At 44.5% G+C, this 19949-nt stretch overlaps 1 protein-coding gene across 2 annotated transcripts in view; it reads right to left on the bottom strand.

The window, feature by feature from the left end:
* The window catches only part of Rtkn2 (rhotekin 2), a 62881-nt gene extending 43313 nt beyond the window's left edge, over positions 1–19568 (bottom strand). Inside the window, exons 1-4 of one of the 2 annotated variants that reach the window (XM_028780292.1) lie at positions 19530–19568; positions 11674–11870; positions 4497–4555; positions 334–387 (exon numbers count right to left, since the gene is read on the bottom strand). In XM_028780292.1, the coding sequence (XP_028636125.1) occupies positions 334–387; positions 4497–4555; positions 11674–11870; positions 19530–19568 (349 nt within the window). Of the gene's footprint in view, positions 1–333; positions 388–4496; positions 4556–11664; positions 11871–19529 lie in introns of both variants that reach the window. The other variant, XM_028780291.1, reaches the window with a different exon arrangement.
* Between the last annotated feature and the right edge of the window lie 381 nt (positions 19569–19949).

Raw genomic sequence — 19949 nt, forward strand, 5'->3', positions numbered from 1 at the left:
GAGAGAGAGAGAGAGAGAGAGAGAGAGAGAGAGAGAGAGAGAGAGAGAGGAGGGAGGGAGATATTTCATATTTTCTGACTCATCCCATGTCTTTTTTGGCTGTGGGGGACGGACTCTACCTTTCTCCCCTCATCAATATGCACATCTTAATCTGAATCAGGGAACTGATACCCAGACCCCCAAATCAGAAATCAACAGTTCGCCGACACGATGCTTACTGGCAAATGGCAACAATATGTCTCAGAACCAAAGAGTTCTGACCTCAAAAAACACAAACGTGTGTCCTATGCACTCAAGGAAACATTTCCAAATCCAAACTAAAGCCGTACGTACATTCCTTATTACTGAAGTGATCGGAGTCTTTCCACATTAATGGTATTCGAATATCTATAAAGAAGGCAAAAAGAAAAATGAAGCAATTATTTTGATCATTTTGATTTCACTCACGATGTGAACCTCTGAGCTCCATGACAGATCGGGCCAAAAAGAAATACACACAGCAATTTTCTAATTATTGTTTATAGATGATTTTCAAAAAAAATATTTTTTTTTTTCACGGAGATGGGTGTTTCGCCTGCATGTAAGTCTCTGCACCACTTGCGGGACTGATGCCCATGAAGGCCAGGAGAGGGCGCTGTATCCAATGGCTCTGAGGTACAGGTGGTTGTGAGCCATACTGCTAGGAATCCCACTCAGGTCCTTTGCAAGTCGGTGCATACTCTCTGCCACTGAGCCATCTCCCTAGCTCTATAGGCGGTATTTCTTAGAAGTTATTAAGAATATGTGAAATTTGAGAGTATCTGAAGTGAAAATACATTCTTCTAAATATTATTTCAGCTTTACATCTATGCCTCCCTCACCCCCCATGCCCGCTTTATGCTCACTCTGAGCCCATCCACGCTTGTACGTGGACCAAACACTTGGAACTGAATCAGTTGTCACCGTACGCCTTCCAACGCCAACTGTGCTAGGGTCATTGTCTTTTGGAGGCAACTGTCACTGGTTCTTTATAAGAATTTTTTCAATTTTGGTCAAAATTCCCTCTCAAATGTTTTAATATCCAAAATAACTTAGGAATGTATAATATTCTCTCTCTCTCTGTCTCTCTCTCTCTCTCTCTCTCTGTGTGTGTGTGTGTGTGTGTGTGTGTGTGTGTACTTGTGGAAGTTGTGGATCCCAGGAGAACTGAGGCCATCAGAGTTGGCAGCAAGCACCTTTATCTGTTGAGTGCCCTCACTGGCCCAGGGAACTAATAACTTTTACTATTTTATCTTCATATAATATGTCTTCTCTTAACATTTGCTCTAACCTTGGCTTTCTGTTTGTTAGAGGGGTAGAGATCAAGCTCAGGGACTGGGAAGAACCTCCCATGGAGCCTTGCCCCCAGCTCCTTCCCTTGCATTTTAATTAAGGTTATTTCTAATATATTTAATGCTTGGGGGGGGGGGTGTGCTGTTGCTTTTTTGTAAGTTACATTTTTTCCATTGTAGTCTCTAGCAAGTTATTGCTGGTTTTAAAAAAAAAAAACTACCGCTTTTTTATTTATTTATCCTAAATCCAGTCACATTTTATCGAATGCTTTAATTCAAGTGTCTCAGTCGCTTCCCCGAGGTCATATTCATCTGCCATTCATTAGCTGCAAAAGTACCCAATCTGCCTGTTCGTTTGTTTCCAATAGCTTTGTTTTTCAGCCATTATGTTAGCAACAATTCCAAACCAGTGCTAATTTATGCGGACACAACAAGACACTGATATTTTGCCCTTGATTTTACTATGGATGTCTTCATTGTTTTAGAATTATTACCCAGTTGATGGCCTGTCCAAACTCACTTCTTGCTTGACCACCGTGGCTGCCTCCTGCCTCCTTTTAGTCCACACTAGCCAATGGCTCTCACTCGCAGCTGTCCTGGCTGGGGTGGCAAAGCTTCAACTGTTTACAATCTCATGGGAGGACACTGATCCAGGCGTCCTTAGCTGCTTCCCTACAGCTTGGGTTCGATCCTGCTCTTCCCTACGCCTCAGCCCTTCCATGTAAGCAAACGGAATATTTCTCATCCGTGTCCCCGTTGGCTGTGTATTCCTCAGACAGCAAAGGGTCCAGCTTCGAATGACAGAAACACCTTCTAGATTCTGGCAAATGGTCAGCCCGAGTTTCAGCTTACAGTGGTCCACCTTTGTTTTTGTTTTTATTTTATGTCTCCGCTGACATTTTGTGGCAAACCTAAGACAGCCTCAACAACATTGTAGCTGACCCCAATATGTCAGGTCCCGGGCTATCATTTTGGAAAGAGAAAAACTAGGGACTGGGTCGATGGCTCTTGCTGCACAACCACAGTTTGGAGCGCAGAACTCACATACCTGTCGGGTGGCTGTGGCTGACACCTGTTAATTCCAGCCTCAGGAGGGTCCCCAAAGAAAGTTGGCTCTAGAGACTTAGGCATCACCAGGGACCTGTGGGTTTGATGGACAGGCCCCGCCTCAAAATGAGTAACATGGATATAAGGACTGAGGATGCCACAACCTCGGGACCCCAGCACATGCACATGCACTTACACATGTCTACTCACGTGCAAACATGCATGCACACATATGAAAAGAAAGAAAGGGAAAAAAACTCCACAAAAACCGAAACTGCTGAGGTTTGTGGGTAACCGATTTGGCCTAGTCATTGGACTGGGAAGTGAAAACACATACCAGCCACCCCGCATCACCTGGTGCAGGAGGAATGGGGGTGAACCAGTTATTTGTATGGATAGCAAGTTCCGGTCAGTGGAAACCTCAAAATCCAGGGCTGTCCTGTTTACAGTGCAATCTTAGAAACATGCTGAAACTGGGCTGCAAAAATGCCCAGTCAGCAGAAAGCATGCTAACAACAAGGACGTCCCATCTCCTGGGGTTCTTCCTTAATTTTGCTTTAAAATGTCTTGGGGAAAAAAAGAGCTGACGTCGGTTTCTGTACAAAGGTATCTGAGATCATGAAACACTGCCCTTTAAGTATTTTTGTTTTAGACCCTCCTCTAAATAAATGCGGTTACAGTAAACAAGCACCCTCAAAGGGACAACAGACGAAATTAGTCACAGAGCTCACTGAACAGGTCACCCACCTCATTGGCCTACTGAGTGGTCACCTTATTAGAAGCAAGGGAAGAGGGCAATATTTAAGTGGTGGTGGGAAACCTCTGAAGTTCTACAATATTGAATCCACGCATGTTAGAATGTATTTAGACACAGTAGAGAGGGTTCTCCAAATGTCTTCGGTTCTGCAGCAAAAGGACCCAGGCAAAAGCAGTGGACCTCAAGTCAGCCACAGTCATAAGACCAAGATCAGGCCATAGGCCACGCAGAGGGCACAAGCAGAAGACAGGCAGTGAATGCAAATGATCACAAAACAGGCAAAAGGTTTTTTATGCAGTTCACTTAATTTTCTGAAGCGCCCCCCCCCCACCAAAGGGCAATTTCTCCATTTTTTCCAGTGAGGTCAAATAAAACGCAGTGCCATCGCTGTGAGGGATGTACAGAGAGAACAATCCCTTGATGGGCAGTCCAGGTGACACATGACCAGCAGGCCAGGTGACACAATAGCAAGCGCTCTACCTCACTCAGACCAATGGGTTACAGCAGCTATTACTAGAGGTCCACGCAGGCCATAGGCTGTTTCCAGGGTATGGCGAAGAGATATCTACAAGCCAGCCACGCTAATCGTGTGGCATCTCCACGCCACCTCTTGCGGGGGTGTGGGGGTGCGGGGGTGCGGGGTGCGTGGAATGCTGCGGTTTTGGAGAAACCGAGATTGACAGCCTAAGCGCCATCTAGTGGCGAGGTGCCGCCTCGTTCTGCTGACAGCAAACGCCGTTCCAACCGCAGCAATGATGGAAGGGAATGAAAGGAAATGAAACCATTTCACAATCCAATTAGGTGTCTCAATCAAGGCCTCTGTTGACAAGGGAAGGGGAAAAAAAAATCTGCCTAAACCACGTGGCTTGTGTAATGGAAGATAGAGCCAGGGAAAGAACTGGGCAGAATGGAAACTTGGCGGGGCTGGGGCAGTTTGCTTTTTACCAGCTCAAAGTGGTCAATCATCTACCCACTATTCACCGAGCAACCACCAGGAGCCAAGCCCAGTGACGGTGGCTTTGGTATAATGTGATAAACAGAGCAAACATGGGCCAAACCCTCACGGAACGTGCAGCCCGGACAATCTTTAACAAACAGAAACGGCGGGGAGAGAAAAGCTTGTGGGTTTACGGCCTAGCTCGGGCACTCAACAGCAAGCAGGTGACTCGAACACACCTTCCACACACCCCAGAGCCTGAACAGAAGACAAACCTGCACAATGTTATGACGAAGTTTCCCCAATCCACGAAGTTCCATGTAATTGAAAAACATAATGATTAAATAGAATAAACAATCGGATGCTGGAAATACAGAATATGCAAGGCCAGCAATAATAATCCATAAACATATTCAGGGATCCATGGTGACACACCGCAGCATACCTGACAGGGCGATCTTTCCTCTGCAGGGTTCTCGTTCTTTACTTTCAAAACTCGCATCCCTGTCGAGAGAAAAATACATCAAGTCTTTCGAAAACAGCCGAACTTTAAAATAAACAGGCAGCTATGAATACTAACAACCAATGTGAAGTATTTGTCTCAAAGGATGTTCAGTCAAAAGCCAGCTAGCTTTCAGGGAGAGATAGAGACACCCTCTTTTGAGTGTACAAAAACTATTATACTTCCTAATAAAGGGTACTGGTTATACTATGATGCCCAACTTATCACAGAACTTGTACATCGAGTTCATCAGCTATGCTGGCCTGAAAGAGTCAGGTGTTGCCCAGCCAATCTGTGGGCTGCTACTCCTACGGCTGAAAGATACTCACCCCCCAAATCACCTTATGCTTTATTTCTGTGTGTACTTGGCATGACATCTCATTCTTGTAAGCTCCAAAGAGCGAGAATACACAATACTTTAAGAAGAGAGAATAGAATTTGTGGAGGGAAACGAAAAACCATTTCTAAGGAAATTCTAAGATGGAAGCCAACACCAGCCCCAAAACTGGGATTTCATACCATACAAAACAAACTGAGACACCATTTAAGCCAGAAGATCACACAGTCAAGGCTAGCCCATGTTACCTAGGGAGACTCTGTTTCGCAAACCACGGCAGGGAAGGTGAGATGGGTCAGTGGATAAAAGTACTTGCAGTCTAACCTGGGGATCTGAGTTTGATCTCTAGGGCCCACATAATGCAAAGAAAGAACAGTTTCCTGCACTGTTATTCCATAAAAATATACTCAAACTATAATCAAAAGCTAATTGATCATAAAACTGTGAAGAACTAAGTCTGGTTTTTTTTTTTTTTTTAATGAGAAAAAAACCCTTCAAATTTCTGGAACTTTGGTTATTTTCAATTCCAATACTTTCAAAAATGTTATTTCGAGTAAAAAAAAATGGGATGTTTTTCCAATTGATTCAAATTAACAATAAAACTGCTGAATACGGTCATTTTACTAAGTTAAATATATACTTGCTAGAAAACCTGCAACCAGAGGACAGAGCAAAGTTATGAAACAGTGTATCTTATCCAAACAAACCCAGTTCACATTCTTGTGTAAGACCTGTAAGGGCTAGATTTTTTGTTTTTTTGAGCTGAAGACCGAATCCAGAGCCTGTTAGTCTACCACTGAGTAAATTCTCTAACCCCTAAAGGACAAACACAACAAAATTAAGGACAGAAATTAAATTAGGTACAGAAAATGACCAATAGAGGGCGCCAGCTTGCCACTCTCTTACTCCCAAGATCTGTATGAAAATGTTCTGAGTAAACACAGATTGGCCTGTTTTATATTGTTCCATATGGGGATTTTTAAACAGCCATTTCTGTGCCAAAATTAGTGCACTGTAACAATAAATAGCATAATGGCAACGATATTTTACTTTTTTCTTAATGAACTAGTCGGAGGATTCTGAATGGTATTCTCTAATTTGAAAGCAGATTATAAAACCCTCCACCTTTTACGGAAAGAAGTCAAAACTAAATCTCAAAAACTCATAGTGTAGAATTTAAAACCACCCTGGAACTATGATAGTAATAGCTTCGTGATATCCTAGATTACCTCCCACGTGTGATACAGACAGCCCCCCTCCACAGACACCAAACCATCTACAATTTAGGAAATAAATTCAGCAACGTCCTTAAATACACGTTTCATTATAGAACTACTTCAAGTATAGAATTTTTACTTCCCTGCTAGTCTCTTTCTTATTTTAACTTACAGTCCGTAAGCGATAAAGTGTGTGGATGGGTAGTCATATCCGCCTTGCAATGTTATCTCGGCACTATTAAAAACTTGCACAATTATGTTGAATGACACATATAATTAAATCCTATAAATGACTGTAATTAGCATTATTACTTTTTTTTTTTTTTTAACAAAGCCAAATAAAACATTTCGGATTTAAGAGTGGAGAAGAGAGAGACCGGCTGGGGTGGGGGAGGAGGCTGACGGAGGACAATGCTGATATGCCAGCTCCTGCGTTGTGGAGAACGATGCTGTGCACTGAGCGAGCGCCCCACCCAGTACCGCGCCTCAGTGGCCACGGGGCTTCTGGGACTGCGGCTGAGTGGGCAGGAAGCACGCATGCTTGGAATGGTGGTACATACAGCAGACTAGCCTCAAGCTTTGGGCTTCACCCATCAATTACAACTTCCCTTAGTGAGTTGCTGTACACCTGATGGCATCCACGGTCCGAGAAGGGACATATCTAGTCAGTTCACACAGCTGCAGAGTAACGTGCCAATTCTAAAGCGCCTGTGGAATTCTGGAAGATGCCCCACAAACGCGGGCACTGTGTTGTGACCATTGATGTTTTCGCTCCAGGGATGAGCCTAGGTTTAGGGAGAAGACACACTTGCTAATGTGATCAGGGTCTAACTCCCGGTTCCTGTGACATATTATCTAAGACTCTTTTCTACACAGGCCTTCATTCATATCAAGAAAAAAAGCAAGGTCTCCTGTAGCCTTCTCCAGCAACCCAACCAGAAAACAGAGAGAGGCTGCCAAAAATGCCACTAATCTTTGGAAGACACGGAAGCCAGCTCCTGGAGACCTCATCCCACAGAGTTCCACAGGCGACAGTTTGCTAATGTTATGCTAGCCTGGGAGAGAAGATAGTGCACATAAAGTTTAGGAAAGGCCACAGCACTAGGTCCTGGAGGGTTGAAAAATACTTAGGTTCAATAATTGTTAATGCCATGGAGGAGAAAGGCACTTAGTGGAGAAGTTTCACGTGAAAATAAAAAGAAGGCAATTAAACTTAAGAACCCCAAGAAATAACGTCATATCCAAGAACCAGAAAATCAACAAACTAATGTCTCCAAAAAGCATCATTATTAAAGGTACGGTCCATTCCTCTAAACACAAAAACACTATTGCATAAAAAACCAAGGACACCCTTCCAGCAACGGTCCACTTACACCATCACGTCTTGGTCCAGGAAAATGTCACTAAACCATTATGAACAATAATAAGTTCCAAAAGGAGACCCTCATATCCATACAAAGCCATTCTGGGATAGAGAATCAGCTGATAAAAATATTCTGGCAGGCAAGCCTCCACAAATGAGAAAATAACAAGACTCGAAAGCAATACGCCAGCATGAAGCGTGTGCCATTAAACAGGTCCTTGCACATGAGACCAGGGATGTGGACGTGTCTGCACGCATCTAACACACAAACCTTCAGATGGCAGGAGGAACCACACGCAGATACCCAGTGAGAAGAAAGAAGGAGGAACGGAGCTAGGAAGAGTAACTCGGTTCTGACAGCAACACTAAAAGCCAAACTGGGGATGCAGCTGGTGAGAAGAAAAAGAATCAAACAAATGTGACAGACAGACGTCCAAGAGATCATATGGGACAGTCACAGAAGGCCGGACAGGGGTCAACATCTGTGTACGGGGCAAGAATTCTTAGAGAAGAAAAAAAATAATAATTAGATAAAATTAACAGTTTGTTTTCTTTTTTCTTTTTTCTTTTGTTTTCTTTTTTTTTTTTTTTTTGGTTTTTTTGAGACAGGGTTTCTCTGTATAGCCCTGGCTGTCCTGGAACTCACTCTGGAGACCAGGCTGGCCTCGAACTCAGAAATCCACCTGTCTCTGCCTCCCAAGTGCTGGGATTAAAGGCGTGTGCCACCACTGCCCGGCCTAACAGTTCGTTTTCTAAAGTGAAAATTTTCTGAAAGTAAAAGAAACAGGTCTTAGCTGGCTGTGGATCTTGGGAGCCAGAGTAATGTCTAGTGTAGGAATACAAACCCACAGGGGGCCATAGTGGCATGAGTGCTATGGGGATGGAGATTATGGGGGTAACCTACTTCTTTCTGCTCCATTTAATGCCTGCTCCCCAAGAGGGGAGCCATGCCCGGTAGTACTATGAATCTGGTCAAGAAGCCATTGTTCAGGCACTCACGGATGCTAGCTGCCAGCCTACTACCTCTATTACGCTAAATGGACACAGTGTCAAACAGCCCTGAGTTCTTACCCCTCTGAGCATAAATCAGTGCAGCTCTCAAATCTTATGGGAGAGGTTTCTTTTTCTTGGCAGTGGATAGTTGTAGTTAATGTAGAAAATCCCAAGTCCAAGTGTGAAGGGTTCACTCCTACAGAGGTAGGGAATATGTCTACCATGGGCAAGGCTACAGGTTCAATCCCATAGAATTCTACATTGAACTTCTAGCTACAGTGAGAACCCGAGACTATGGAGAAGGCTGGAGGACGACTTAAGGAAACTACCAAACTGGTGCAGAGCGTAGAATATTTAAAGACTTTAAAGGTGCAGACCATAGAATATTTAAAGACTTTAAAGGTCTAGACTCTTCAAAGCATTAATGACATCGGAATTTTTTGAAAAGGTTTATTAAAATAAACCAAAGGGACGTAACCAGACACACTGTATGACACTCTATTTACCAAATTCTATTGTTAAAACAAAACAAAACAACAGAAGCATCAAAACAACTATGACTGGGCAGTGGTGATGCACCCCTTTAATCCCAGTATACGGAAGGCAGAGGCAGGTGAATCTCTGAGTTCCGAGCCAGCCTGACAGAGAGAGAGAGAGAGACAGAGAGAGAGACAGAGACAGAGACAGAGACAGAGAGACAGAGAGAGATATTGATTCAGGATAGCCAGGGCTACACAGAGAAACCTTGTCTCAACAAACAAACAAACAACCCAAAAACTATGAGAGATTTGTGAGCAATTAGATAAGGAGTCTATACAGAAAATTATTCACATTTTGCATGTAGTTATATATATATTGATTACACAGAAGAATATTCTTAGATACAGATGAGTGCCAAGCCATTAAGATGCACATGTCCTGTTTGTAACACATTTTCACATGGCTCAACGGAACAAGGTGTGTTCACATGCACACAGAGAGAAAGAAGGCTGTGGATGAGATTAATGGCTGACTAAGTGAACACTACACGGATGCTCACCTATGAAAGAGCTCGTGATAAATAAGTGTATTGTTTTAAAAAGGCAGCAGGGACACTGTGAGCAACAGTAGGTAGTGAGAACCTCGGAACACAAGATGGAGCAACAAGGAGAAGTAGCAGCTAACCGCTCTTCAAGTGAGTCTTAATGTCTACCGTAACTCAGAAGGGCAACAGGGCAAATGGCTTCCTCCTCCTGTAACTGCGGGAGTGACTGGTTTGTGCTGTCACTCTTCCAAGCATGGCCTAAGCCCAGCTTGTCCAGCAGACAGGCGGCGTTAAGTCGGTGTGCACAGTGGAGGTGTCCTACAGCCCTGGCTTCCAAAGGCTCTAATGAAGTGAGATTACCAGGTTGTTTTTATCAGCTGCAGTGGCAGCTCATAATATACTTGAAGTGAACACCCAGGAGTAACTCATCCACTGGTTCTCACCTCCTCCTGGAAATGTAACTTTTGTTCTCCTGAAGTAAAGCATTCCATTAGACGTATGTATATATGTATGTGTATATGTGTGTGTGTATGTATGTATATATGCATATATGTATATGTGTATATATGTACACGTGTATTTATATGTGTATATGCATATATGTATTTATATGTATGCAGGCATGTACATGTGAATTTATATGTGTATATGTATATATGTACGTATATGTTTGTGCATATATATGCATGTATATATGTATGTGTGTATGTATGTACGTGTATATTTATATGTGTATATGTATATATATATGTGTATATGTATATATATGTATGTGTATGTATATGTGTGTATGTACATACATGTATATATGTATGTATATGTATATATGTGTGTATGTTATGTATATGTATATATATGTGTGTATGTATGTATATGTGTATGTATGTATATGTGTATGTGTGTATGTGTACATAATGCCCACATAGGGGTGTTACCTTATCACCCCACACACAGTGCCCTGCAGCACAAGGACTAAGCACCAAGGTTCCAGCACCTACAATATGGTAAGGCCACCAACAAACCAGCCACTCTGCATCTCGATGTCTGCTGTATCACAACCCTATGCCTGTTTTATGTCTACAGAAACCTTCTCTGACATGCCTGCACCTTACTTGTATGGAATTTCATGGAGGGACACAGTGCCCCTACTCAATGATCAAGAGCGTACACAGAGAGACTTTTCCCCTTGTACCAGAACTACAAACAAACCAGGGAGATGGAGGCTATATTAAGGCACCCTGAGATCTGGTCTCTGGATCCATTCACCCAAGATCCAGGTAAGACTTGGCATTGTCTGTGAAATGGGATACAATGTGACACACAAATGCTACATCTATCCCAAAGGGCGATGTGGAGTGACAGGGATCTCAGGACCAGAAGAAACTAAGCAGCAAGCCCTGACTGGAACTAGTTGGCAACCCTCTTGGGAGCACCACTCCCTTCTCTGGAACTGGCTCACCATAGGAAGGGCTGTGCTGGTCTATTTTAGGTTCCTTTCCAATTATATGTTTATCATCTGTGGCCCACTCAATTTGATTTACCTAAACTGCTGTTCTTCTTAGTACACATAGCACATCTGTAAGGGATTAATTTTGTCTGTTTCTAAGCAATTAATTTTTTAAAAGAGTTATCTTCATTTTACATGCATGGGTGCTTTGTGTGTGTGTGTGTGTGTGTGTATGCAGATGCACTGTATGCATGCCAGGAGCCTAAAGGAAGACAGAAGAGGGCGTAAGGTCCCCCGGTACTGGGGTTACTGATGGTTATGAGTACTTGTAAGTACTACAAGTTGAACCTGAGTCCTCTGCTAGCACAGCCAGTGCCCTTAACCACTGAGCCGCCTCTCTAGCACAAGCAATTAATTTCTCAGAGACACTTTTCTACGGTCTCCACTCTCACCTTCTACCTTTCTTCTTAAAATGCTCCCCCCATATCCTTTTCTCCTAACACACTTTCACTTTCAAGCAAAACAGTGTCCCACCTTAACCAGCTCAATAGAAGCATCTGTTTCAAGAGTTCCCCTTGAGCCCTGACGTCCACACAACTGTGACGTCGGCTGGCAATCCCATGTTAGCCCTTAAACGGTTTGCGGTCCTGACCTTTTTTTTTTTAACTTACACTTAAATCATATCATGTCTGTTCAAATACCAAAGTATGCTAAAGCGAAGGTAAATTACAGCACTAACCGTCTTCCGGTTTGATCGGCAATCTCTTCTGACTTCTGCAGCTCCGCCGTGTACGCCTGGATCCGAGCGCTGCACACCATGAGGTTCTTAACTGCATGCAAAACCTGCTCTTTTTTTGTACTCAGCGAGAGCAGCTTCCATATTCCTTCTCGCATGCGGATTTCTAAGTTTATTTTCTCTCGGATGCTGCTGCAGTCCTAGAATAGAGAGTCTTCCATAAGAGGCTGCAAGACTCTAGAACTACACTGAAGACAGGCGACGGGAGACATAGTAGACATCATTTAGTTTTTGCACCATTCTGAGAATGAAACCGAGTCTCCCAGAATGCAACAAATACAGCCATTTTTTCAAAAGCTATTTGCAAAATTCTAAAGTTTCTTGCATTATTGGGAATTCTTTCCAACTTACTGGCTAAAAGGAAAAGAAACAAAGATGAAAAAAAGCATGTTGCTTTCATAGCCTTCATTTAACTTAACAGAGCTCTCGAAATCCACGTCTGCCCAGAACCCTTGTATGGGCCCTTATTTGGATACAGAATCTCCTGTGTGCTATTAATTACAATGGGGTCACATTGGAGTAGAATGGGTCTCAAATCTTAATAAGCCCATGAAAAGACATAGACACACAGAGAGAAAGCCATGTGAAGACACAGACTCGGGAGAGGCCACAAAAGAACAAGACACACAGAGGCCACATAAAGATAACATATATACAGATACATACAGAGAGGCCACACACGGATGCAGACACAAAGGAATTACAAGAAGATACATACACACACACAGAGAGAGAGAGAGAGAGAGAGAGAGAGAGAGAGAGAGGGAGAGGGAAGGAGAGAGAGAGAGAGAGAGAGAGAGAGAGAGAGAGAGAGAGAGCATCCTACAATGACAGATATATGAGAAGGCCACGTGAAGACAGAGATGAAACACAGTAGGTTGATCCCAATAGCCAGAACCAGGAAGGGACAAGAAAGGACTTTCCTGAGACCCTGCAAATGGGTTGGGGGTGGTACTGTCAATACTTCTGACTTCTGGCCTCCAGAACTGGGAAGGTGGGGACGGAGGGATGTACTGATAATTTGTTACACAGCCTTAACAAAATATAGAATAAGCAGCCGGAGAGATGATAGCTCAGCAATTAAGAGCAGAATACTTGATACTCATCCAACGGACCAGAGTTTGGGTCCTAGCACATACATCCAGTAGTTCAAAATTGCCTGCAATGTCAGTTCCAGGGGACCCCGTACCCAATTCTTCTACACATGCGCATATAAACTCCCATCCCCCGCCGCCACCACACACACATAAATAAAAATACTTTTAAGCATACAATAACAACTGTAAGCAGCATACTACACACACGCACAGATTGTGAGAGCGACGGGAGGCTCCAAGACACCCGGCAGCTGATGAGCGGTAGAGAGAACTGGGCTGGTTCTCACAGCGAGCAACGGAAACACAGCTCAGGAGCCAAGGCTAGGCTGCGAGCTCCGTGCCTGGAAATCGCCAGAGGCCTCGGCTGCTTGTACAGAGACTCATCTCTGGACAAGTTTATTTTGGAGTCACCAAGAAATTTCTCTGTGGCTTAGTCTTTTTGTTCCATTTAATGACTGCATGATGGCCGCACTCCAAACACAAGGCTCATTCGTACCATTAAAAGTCTACAAACAAGATGCAAAGTCCTCCACTCATTCCCAGTCACTTTGTAAATTTTAGAAGCCACAAAGGCCCTCTTCATGAACGAGCACAGAACCCACATGTGTCTGTCTGTTTCTAAGTGACGATCCTGGCTTCAGTAGTAAAAACCAAAACCAAAACCAAAACCAAAAAAAAAAAAAAACCCTATTACGCCGGGTGGTGGTGGCGCATGCCTTTAATCCCAGCACTTGGGAGGCAGAGGCAAGCGGATTTCTGAGTTCGAGGCCAGCCTGGTCTCCAGAGTGAGTTCCAGGACAGCCAGGGCTACACAGAGAAACCCTGTCTCCAAAAACCAAAAAAACAAAAAAAACCAAAAACAACAACAAAAAAACCTACTACTTTCTCATTGTACCAAAATTCAATTTTAAAATGTGGCTAGGATCTAATAATATACGTGTCAAGGATTAAAAGGACAATCATTTCAAAAGAAAGAGAAGAAGCTGGTTACAAGAGTCTGTGACAGTTACCTCCAAAAACAAACTGTTAGATGGTTTGACTTAACTCTTCAGGCCTAATCAGCTGAGCTAATTACAAAAGAGAACAGATCTGTTTAACCGCCTTCTGTTACCACATCACGGAGTCGTCACAGGCTAACCTTGCATGTGGTATGTACTGACTCAAGCTGGGGCACCTATCAACGATGTCCCTTTCTTTGACCATGACTGCCTTCCGACAATTCTTACTTCATCTATCGATGACTTGTAAGCCCCAAAGTCATTTCTCCTTTCATGTCATCAGCAATTAATTATAAGAACCATCTACGTGACCCATATGTCTCTTCAGTAATAAACGGTGGCAGGCTGGTTAGCGCTGGTAAGTGCACACCAGGAGCAACTCGAAGCTGGGATGAGCCGCTTTACCCCACAGCGCAAATATAAATAAACGCCATCTGGTGCCTCGGAATTCAGCTTTGCTTTTCAAAGGCAGCAACGAGATAGCTGATTGGGCTGGCACAGAGGTTCTGAAAAGCTGGCTACATTCGAGAACCAACTGAGGCACAGAGAAAGAACCTTATTAAAGTTCCTGACCCATCCAATTAGGTCTTTGGAAGCAGGGCGGAACATGTTTTTTTTTTTTTTTTTTTTAAAGTTCCTCTAAGCCGGGCGCACGCCTTTAATCCTAGCACTTGGGAGGCAGAGGCAGACGGATTTCTGACTTCGAGGCCAGCCTGGTCTACAGAATGAGTTCCAGGACAGCCAGGGCTACACAGAGAAGCCCTGTCTCGAAAAACCAAAAAAAAAAAAAAAAAAAAAATTCCTCTAACGTGGTGTTTCTCAACTTGTGGGTCGCGACCCCTTTGGTGGTTCACATATCAAATATTTTGTATGTCAAGTATTTACATTATGATTCACAACGATAGCCAAATGACAGTTATAAAGTAGCAACAAAATTATTTTACAATTTTTGGGGCGGCATCCCAACGTGAGGCACTGTATCAAAGGGTCGCTGCGTTAGGAAGATTGAGAACCGCTGCTCTAGTGGGCAATTGTGGACAGAGACGCCCAAGGGTCTTAAGGTTGTAATATCCTGGAGTCACCAGCAGGGGGCCACAGCCACGCTGCACATTAGCCTGGGCTTTAGGGCTTCCAATTATCTGGGAAGAATATTTTCTTCCATCACCAGTTAAAAAAGATTTAGGAGATTACAGAGGATTGAGAAACGGTAGGGAAAAGAACCTCAAAGTCTTCACAAAAACAAAAACAAAAAACAAACAAACAAACAAAAAACAAACAAACAAAAGCTTACACGTGAGATTAAGTCATCGTCCACTAAGGGGATACGTCATTGGCGGAAGTTATTTCTAGAATTCCATCCTTTACTGCAAGAGTTAGAGAACTGTGGTCTGGTTGGTGCCCCATTTTGTAAATTAAGCTGTTCCGAATCACATCAGCTCATGAAGAAAGTCATATTGAGTCACGGCTAGTTCATACTAGCTCTGGCTGCTTTCCAACCACAAAGGCAGCATCGAGAAACGTAGAAGATGATGGCCCGCAAAACGGAAAACATTTACCATGCGGCCTCTTACCCACTTCAGCGTGGATGCGCTCTAGAAGAGGGCCCTGCCTCCTTAGTCAAAGCTAGTCGAGCATGTGGAAGAGAGCTGAGGCAGGAGGATGAACTGCCTGCTAAGCTTATGTCTGCATTGTCTTTGAATACACTTACTTAACAGTGTCCACTGCTGCTGCAAGCTTACGTTTCCCACACAACCTGTTGGCACGCATCCACTCCGCCTGAACGAGGAAACCTCTGACCGCAACACTAAGCGGCCTTAGCCAAGGAACCATTTAAAGAGCAAAAGAATTAGTCTTTACTTAGTAAGTGTGCATGGTACTGCTGGGGGGAAATTGCTGTCTGTCTCGGGCCATCCGGTGGGAGGAAGGATCGCGAAAGGGGGGGGGGCAATCCACTGAGCATGCAGTCATGATAATTGGACTCCAAGAAGGCCGAAGAGCTAAAGTCATTACTCTTACAGCCCCAGCCCACAGAGCACAGCCAGGCTGAGTTGAGGATGACTCTGGCCAATAAGAAAAGCTGCTCCGCAGGCATCCTGCTGCAGCGTTGGAGAACGAGTTCTCAGAGCAAGTGGGTTAGCAATCCCCTTTCTCAGGGTTCCATCAGGTTAAACAGAAACCTATGTCACTGTCCTGGTAGGGTAAGTAGTTAAAGTTAACAGCTCGGATGGAATGGGTGGAACAAAGCTAAAAACAGAATAGCTGGACCTTTTAAAAGAAGGAGATAGGGGCTCAACGGGAGTACTTGCCGTTCTTCCAGAAGATGTGAGTTCGGATCCCAGAACCCACAGCATATAGCTCACAAACAACTATGACTCCTGCTCCAGGGGATCCAACACCTTCTCCCGGTCTTCCAGGCACCCTACACTCATGTACACACAGCCATATAAATACACAAATAAAAATAAATATTTAAGATAAATAAGAGTAGAAATGGGAAGTTGGGGAGATGGCCCAGTGGACACAGTGCTCACTCTGCAAGCATGGGGACCCAAATTCACCCACAGAAACTCGAGCACCATGCTGTGCCCCTGTCACCTCAGGGCTTGGGAGGTGAAGGCAGATAGATTCTGGGGCTTACTGGTAGTCAGTCTAGCAAAAACGGAAAGCTTCAGGTTCAATAAGAAATACACTCTGTCTGTCTGTCTATCTGTCTGTCTGTCTCTCTCTCAAACACACACACACACACACACACACACACACACACACACGCATCCAAGCACAGTGGCACACACCTTTAATCTCAGCACAGGGGTGGCGGAGGCAGGCAGATCTCTGTGACTCCTCCTCTAGTTCCTGAGTTCCAGGCCAGCCGGGGGCTACATAGCAAGACCTTGTCTCAAAAAAAACAAAAAACAAAAAGGGAAAACAATAAAAGAATACTCCGAAGCTGACCTCTGACCTATGTATGTGCACAGACAAGCATAACACTGCACGAGTTTGCATCCACGCCCAGAAGAGGCACTAGAGCTAGGTACAGTCAGCAGTGCAAGGCCTCTCTAAACAGCGTGCGGTCCTGAAGCTGGTAATTTAAGTTATGGAAGAGAGACATCTGGATGGTTTTAAGATCTGGAACGGCACAATGGCAGAGAATGGGCTTTACTATCGATCCTGAGACGTGACTTTTAAAATTGCAAGCAGGGATGGGGGCTTGGTAAAACAAGACAGAAACCATCCGCAAGTAATTCCAACTAAAACTACTACTCACCTAACAAGTGGAACTATGCCACGCTGGTAAAGAGACCAAAGGGTAGGTGAAAAAAATGAAAAGCTGTTTATATACAGTATGTTTGAACTAGAACAGTTCATTATTATTATTAACATGTGTGCTGTATGTATGTGTAAGATGTGTGTACACAAGTGTGTGTGTGTGTGTGTGTAAGGTGTGTGCGCACAGAGACTTGCCATACCATGGTATACCTATGTGGTGGTCAGACAGCAACTTTGGGAAGTGTTCTCTCTCCAGCTCAGGTCCCCGAGACCAAACTCAGGTCATGTTTACCTCTGGAGCTACCTCACCAGGCCTAATCTCCACCTCTTGAACAAAATCCCACATCCTGAAGAACTGTTTATGTACAGAAAAAAAAAATGGTTTTAACACTAACCATTGTAGGAAACTTGAACTGCAGAGAAACGTAATTCATGTTCTGAGAACACTTTACAAGGACGAACTGTTTCTTCTCAAACTGTATTTCCACGTGCACTTTTTTTTTTTTGGTAGGAGCATAAACTTTATCAGGAAGGATGGTTAGGTGCTCATTGGAATAAGACATTCATTGGAATAAGACAAAAGGATGTAATAAAAAAATAAAAATAGTCATCTGTCAGGCCTGTGCTCCAGCCACAGAGAGGCTACCAAACCCGACATCTTCCAAGATAGGGACTTCAGCCTTTCTGCAGCTATGGAAACTAAAGTCAGAACCACACGTGGGTCACTGAGAAGTACACAGCAGAATGGCATTTGATCCCAACCTTACCCCAAAACCAATATGCAGTACACGAGAAGTCGAAGACACTCCCCTCCCTCACTTCCCCCCCCCCCCCCGCACTCCCCCATGTTGGAGTCGAGCTCAAATGACTAAACCTCTGGTCTAATCCTGTTGGATCCCAGATTTCATATGTGTGTGTATGGGGTGGGAGGAGTCACATATCAAATAAAAACGCAGTGTTTGTTAGTCAAATATAAAATCCTCCTCCTGACTCAGTATTCCTGTGAAGTTGAAACCTATTACTATTTTGTTGCTTATCTTCAAGACCCAAACAAAAGCCAATTCTACATTTTAATTATCTTGATATTATGCTTAGAAATGACTATTTTGCTATATTCACATAAACAAGCTTTGATATATTTGCTATATATACTATCTGAGTGTTGCGTGCATCACATATATACACACATACACACACATATACATACATACAAACACACACACATTTTCCTTCAATACGCCCAGTTTTGTCACCCTCCTTTCTGTATCATTCTTCAATGTCACTGTCACACACACTAATAATCACACTTGGATGGCCACATCAGGACTCACACGACCCCTATGAGAAACTCAACAGATCTTCATTCATTTCGACAGAAACAGAGGCTGTATTAACAATCAACAAAGGAGTGGGGCGTGGCTCAGCTGACCCAGGGCTTGCCTAGAATGCACAAGGCACTGGGTTAGACCCCAGCTCCACTCGCCTGTACGTTAGGCTTGGTGGGGCACTCCTCCCATAAAGTCCACAGTAGGAAAGCGGAGGCAAGAGGAGCTTCAGGAGTTCAAGGCTACCCTTGGGAAAGGCAACTAGGACACCCGGAATACATAACAAAAAATTAAGAAATACTTCACAAGAGAGTTGAAAGTTTGTGTATGCTAATGGAAAACAGGTCCTGTGACTATTGATACGGTTTGCATAATAACTCGAAGCCTGGTTCAACTTTCCAGAGGACTTCCTAACAGTGCTAAATCTACTAAAGAAAGTCTATGAACCTGCAGTATTCGTCTTGACCTGAAAATCTGGCAAGAGTGTATGGTTCCAATTAGTATATACTTCAGGAGCTGGTAAGAGGTGAAAATTAAAACGGATATGAAGATGTAGCTAAAAGGGCATGAGAACCTTCTTTTAATTAAAATGCTAAAATAATGAACAGGAAGTATACTTTTAATACTTGACTGGGGTTCCCAAGAAATAGTCTCGACTACACTAAATGTAAAAGATTTTGAACACATTTTAGATGGCTAAAAAAGAACCAAACACTGGATTTGTTTGCAACTCGGTGTCTTCCTTTTTCCTAGTATCCGTGCAAGAATCCACATTTAAACTTACACCTTCCTGGAAAGCTAAGTATATGCCGTTTGAGTGTCCACCCCGCGGCCCCCCACAGTCTGATGCTCGCTCACACGGCTGTAAGCAACACTTTGCATTAGACGCCTAGCTGCACGGGCCGCGGAGCAATCCGGGCATCGGCTCCCGGGGCATCACCTCCTCTGCAAACCTGGGAAGACCGGCAGATGGGAAGGGCCCCGGCGTCCTCCTCCACCCCCCGGCCTCGCTCTCCTCCTTGGGTGCAACCTACAGGCGTGCAAGCCACGGAGCTCGCCGGGCTCCCGGTCTCGGTCCAGGCTGCAGCTCGCCAGTCCCCGGCTTCGCTCACCTGCTGCGCGGCGAGGCCCCTCAGGAGCTGTCCCTCCATTTCGGCGCAAGGCTGGGACGATTTGAAAAGCGCGCCCCGGGGCTGCAGCCGCAAACCGCACCAACCGCTCGGCTGTACCAAGTCCTGGCTGCAGGGGAACCCGGCCCACGACGCCGCGCAAGCGCACTAGCAGCCGCTCGGTCTCTAAAACAGCACGGAGACCCGAGGACTCTGAACAGACCCTCGGCTGCAGCCCGCCTTAAGCGCGGGCGGGGCCTGGGTCTGCGGTGGGCGGGGCCTGAATAAGTGAGCAGGCCCGGGTGGGTGGAGTTTGTGGTGGGCGGGGCACGAATAGGTTCTCATAGGCTAAACAGGAGCAGAGTGGGTGTGTTTGTGTAGGCTAGTGGGCGGGGCCTCAGCCGGTGGGCGGGGTGGAGCCTT

Source organism: Grammomys surdaster, unplaced genomic scaffold (assembly GCF_004785775.1).
Source record: "Grammomys surdaster isolate TR1022 unplaced genomic scaffold, NIH_TR_1.0 367, whole genome shotgun sequence".
In the NCBI taxonomy this organism is placed as follows: Eukaryota; Metazoa; Chordata; class Mammalia; order Rodentia; family Muridae; genus Grammomys; species Grammomys surdaster.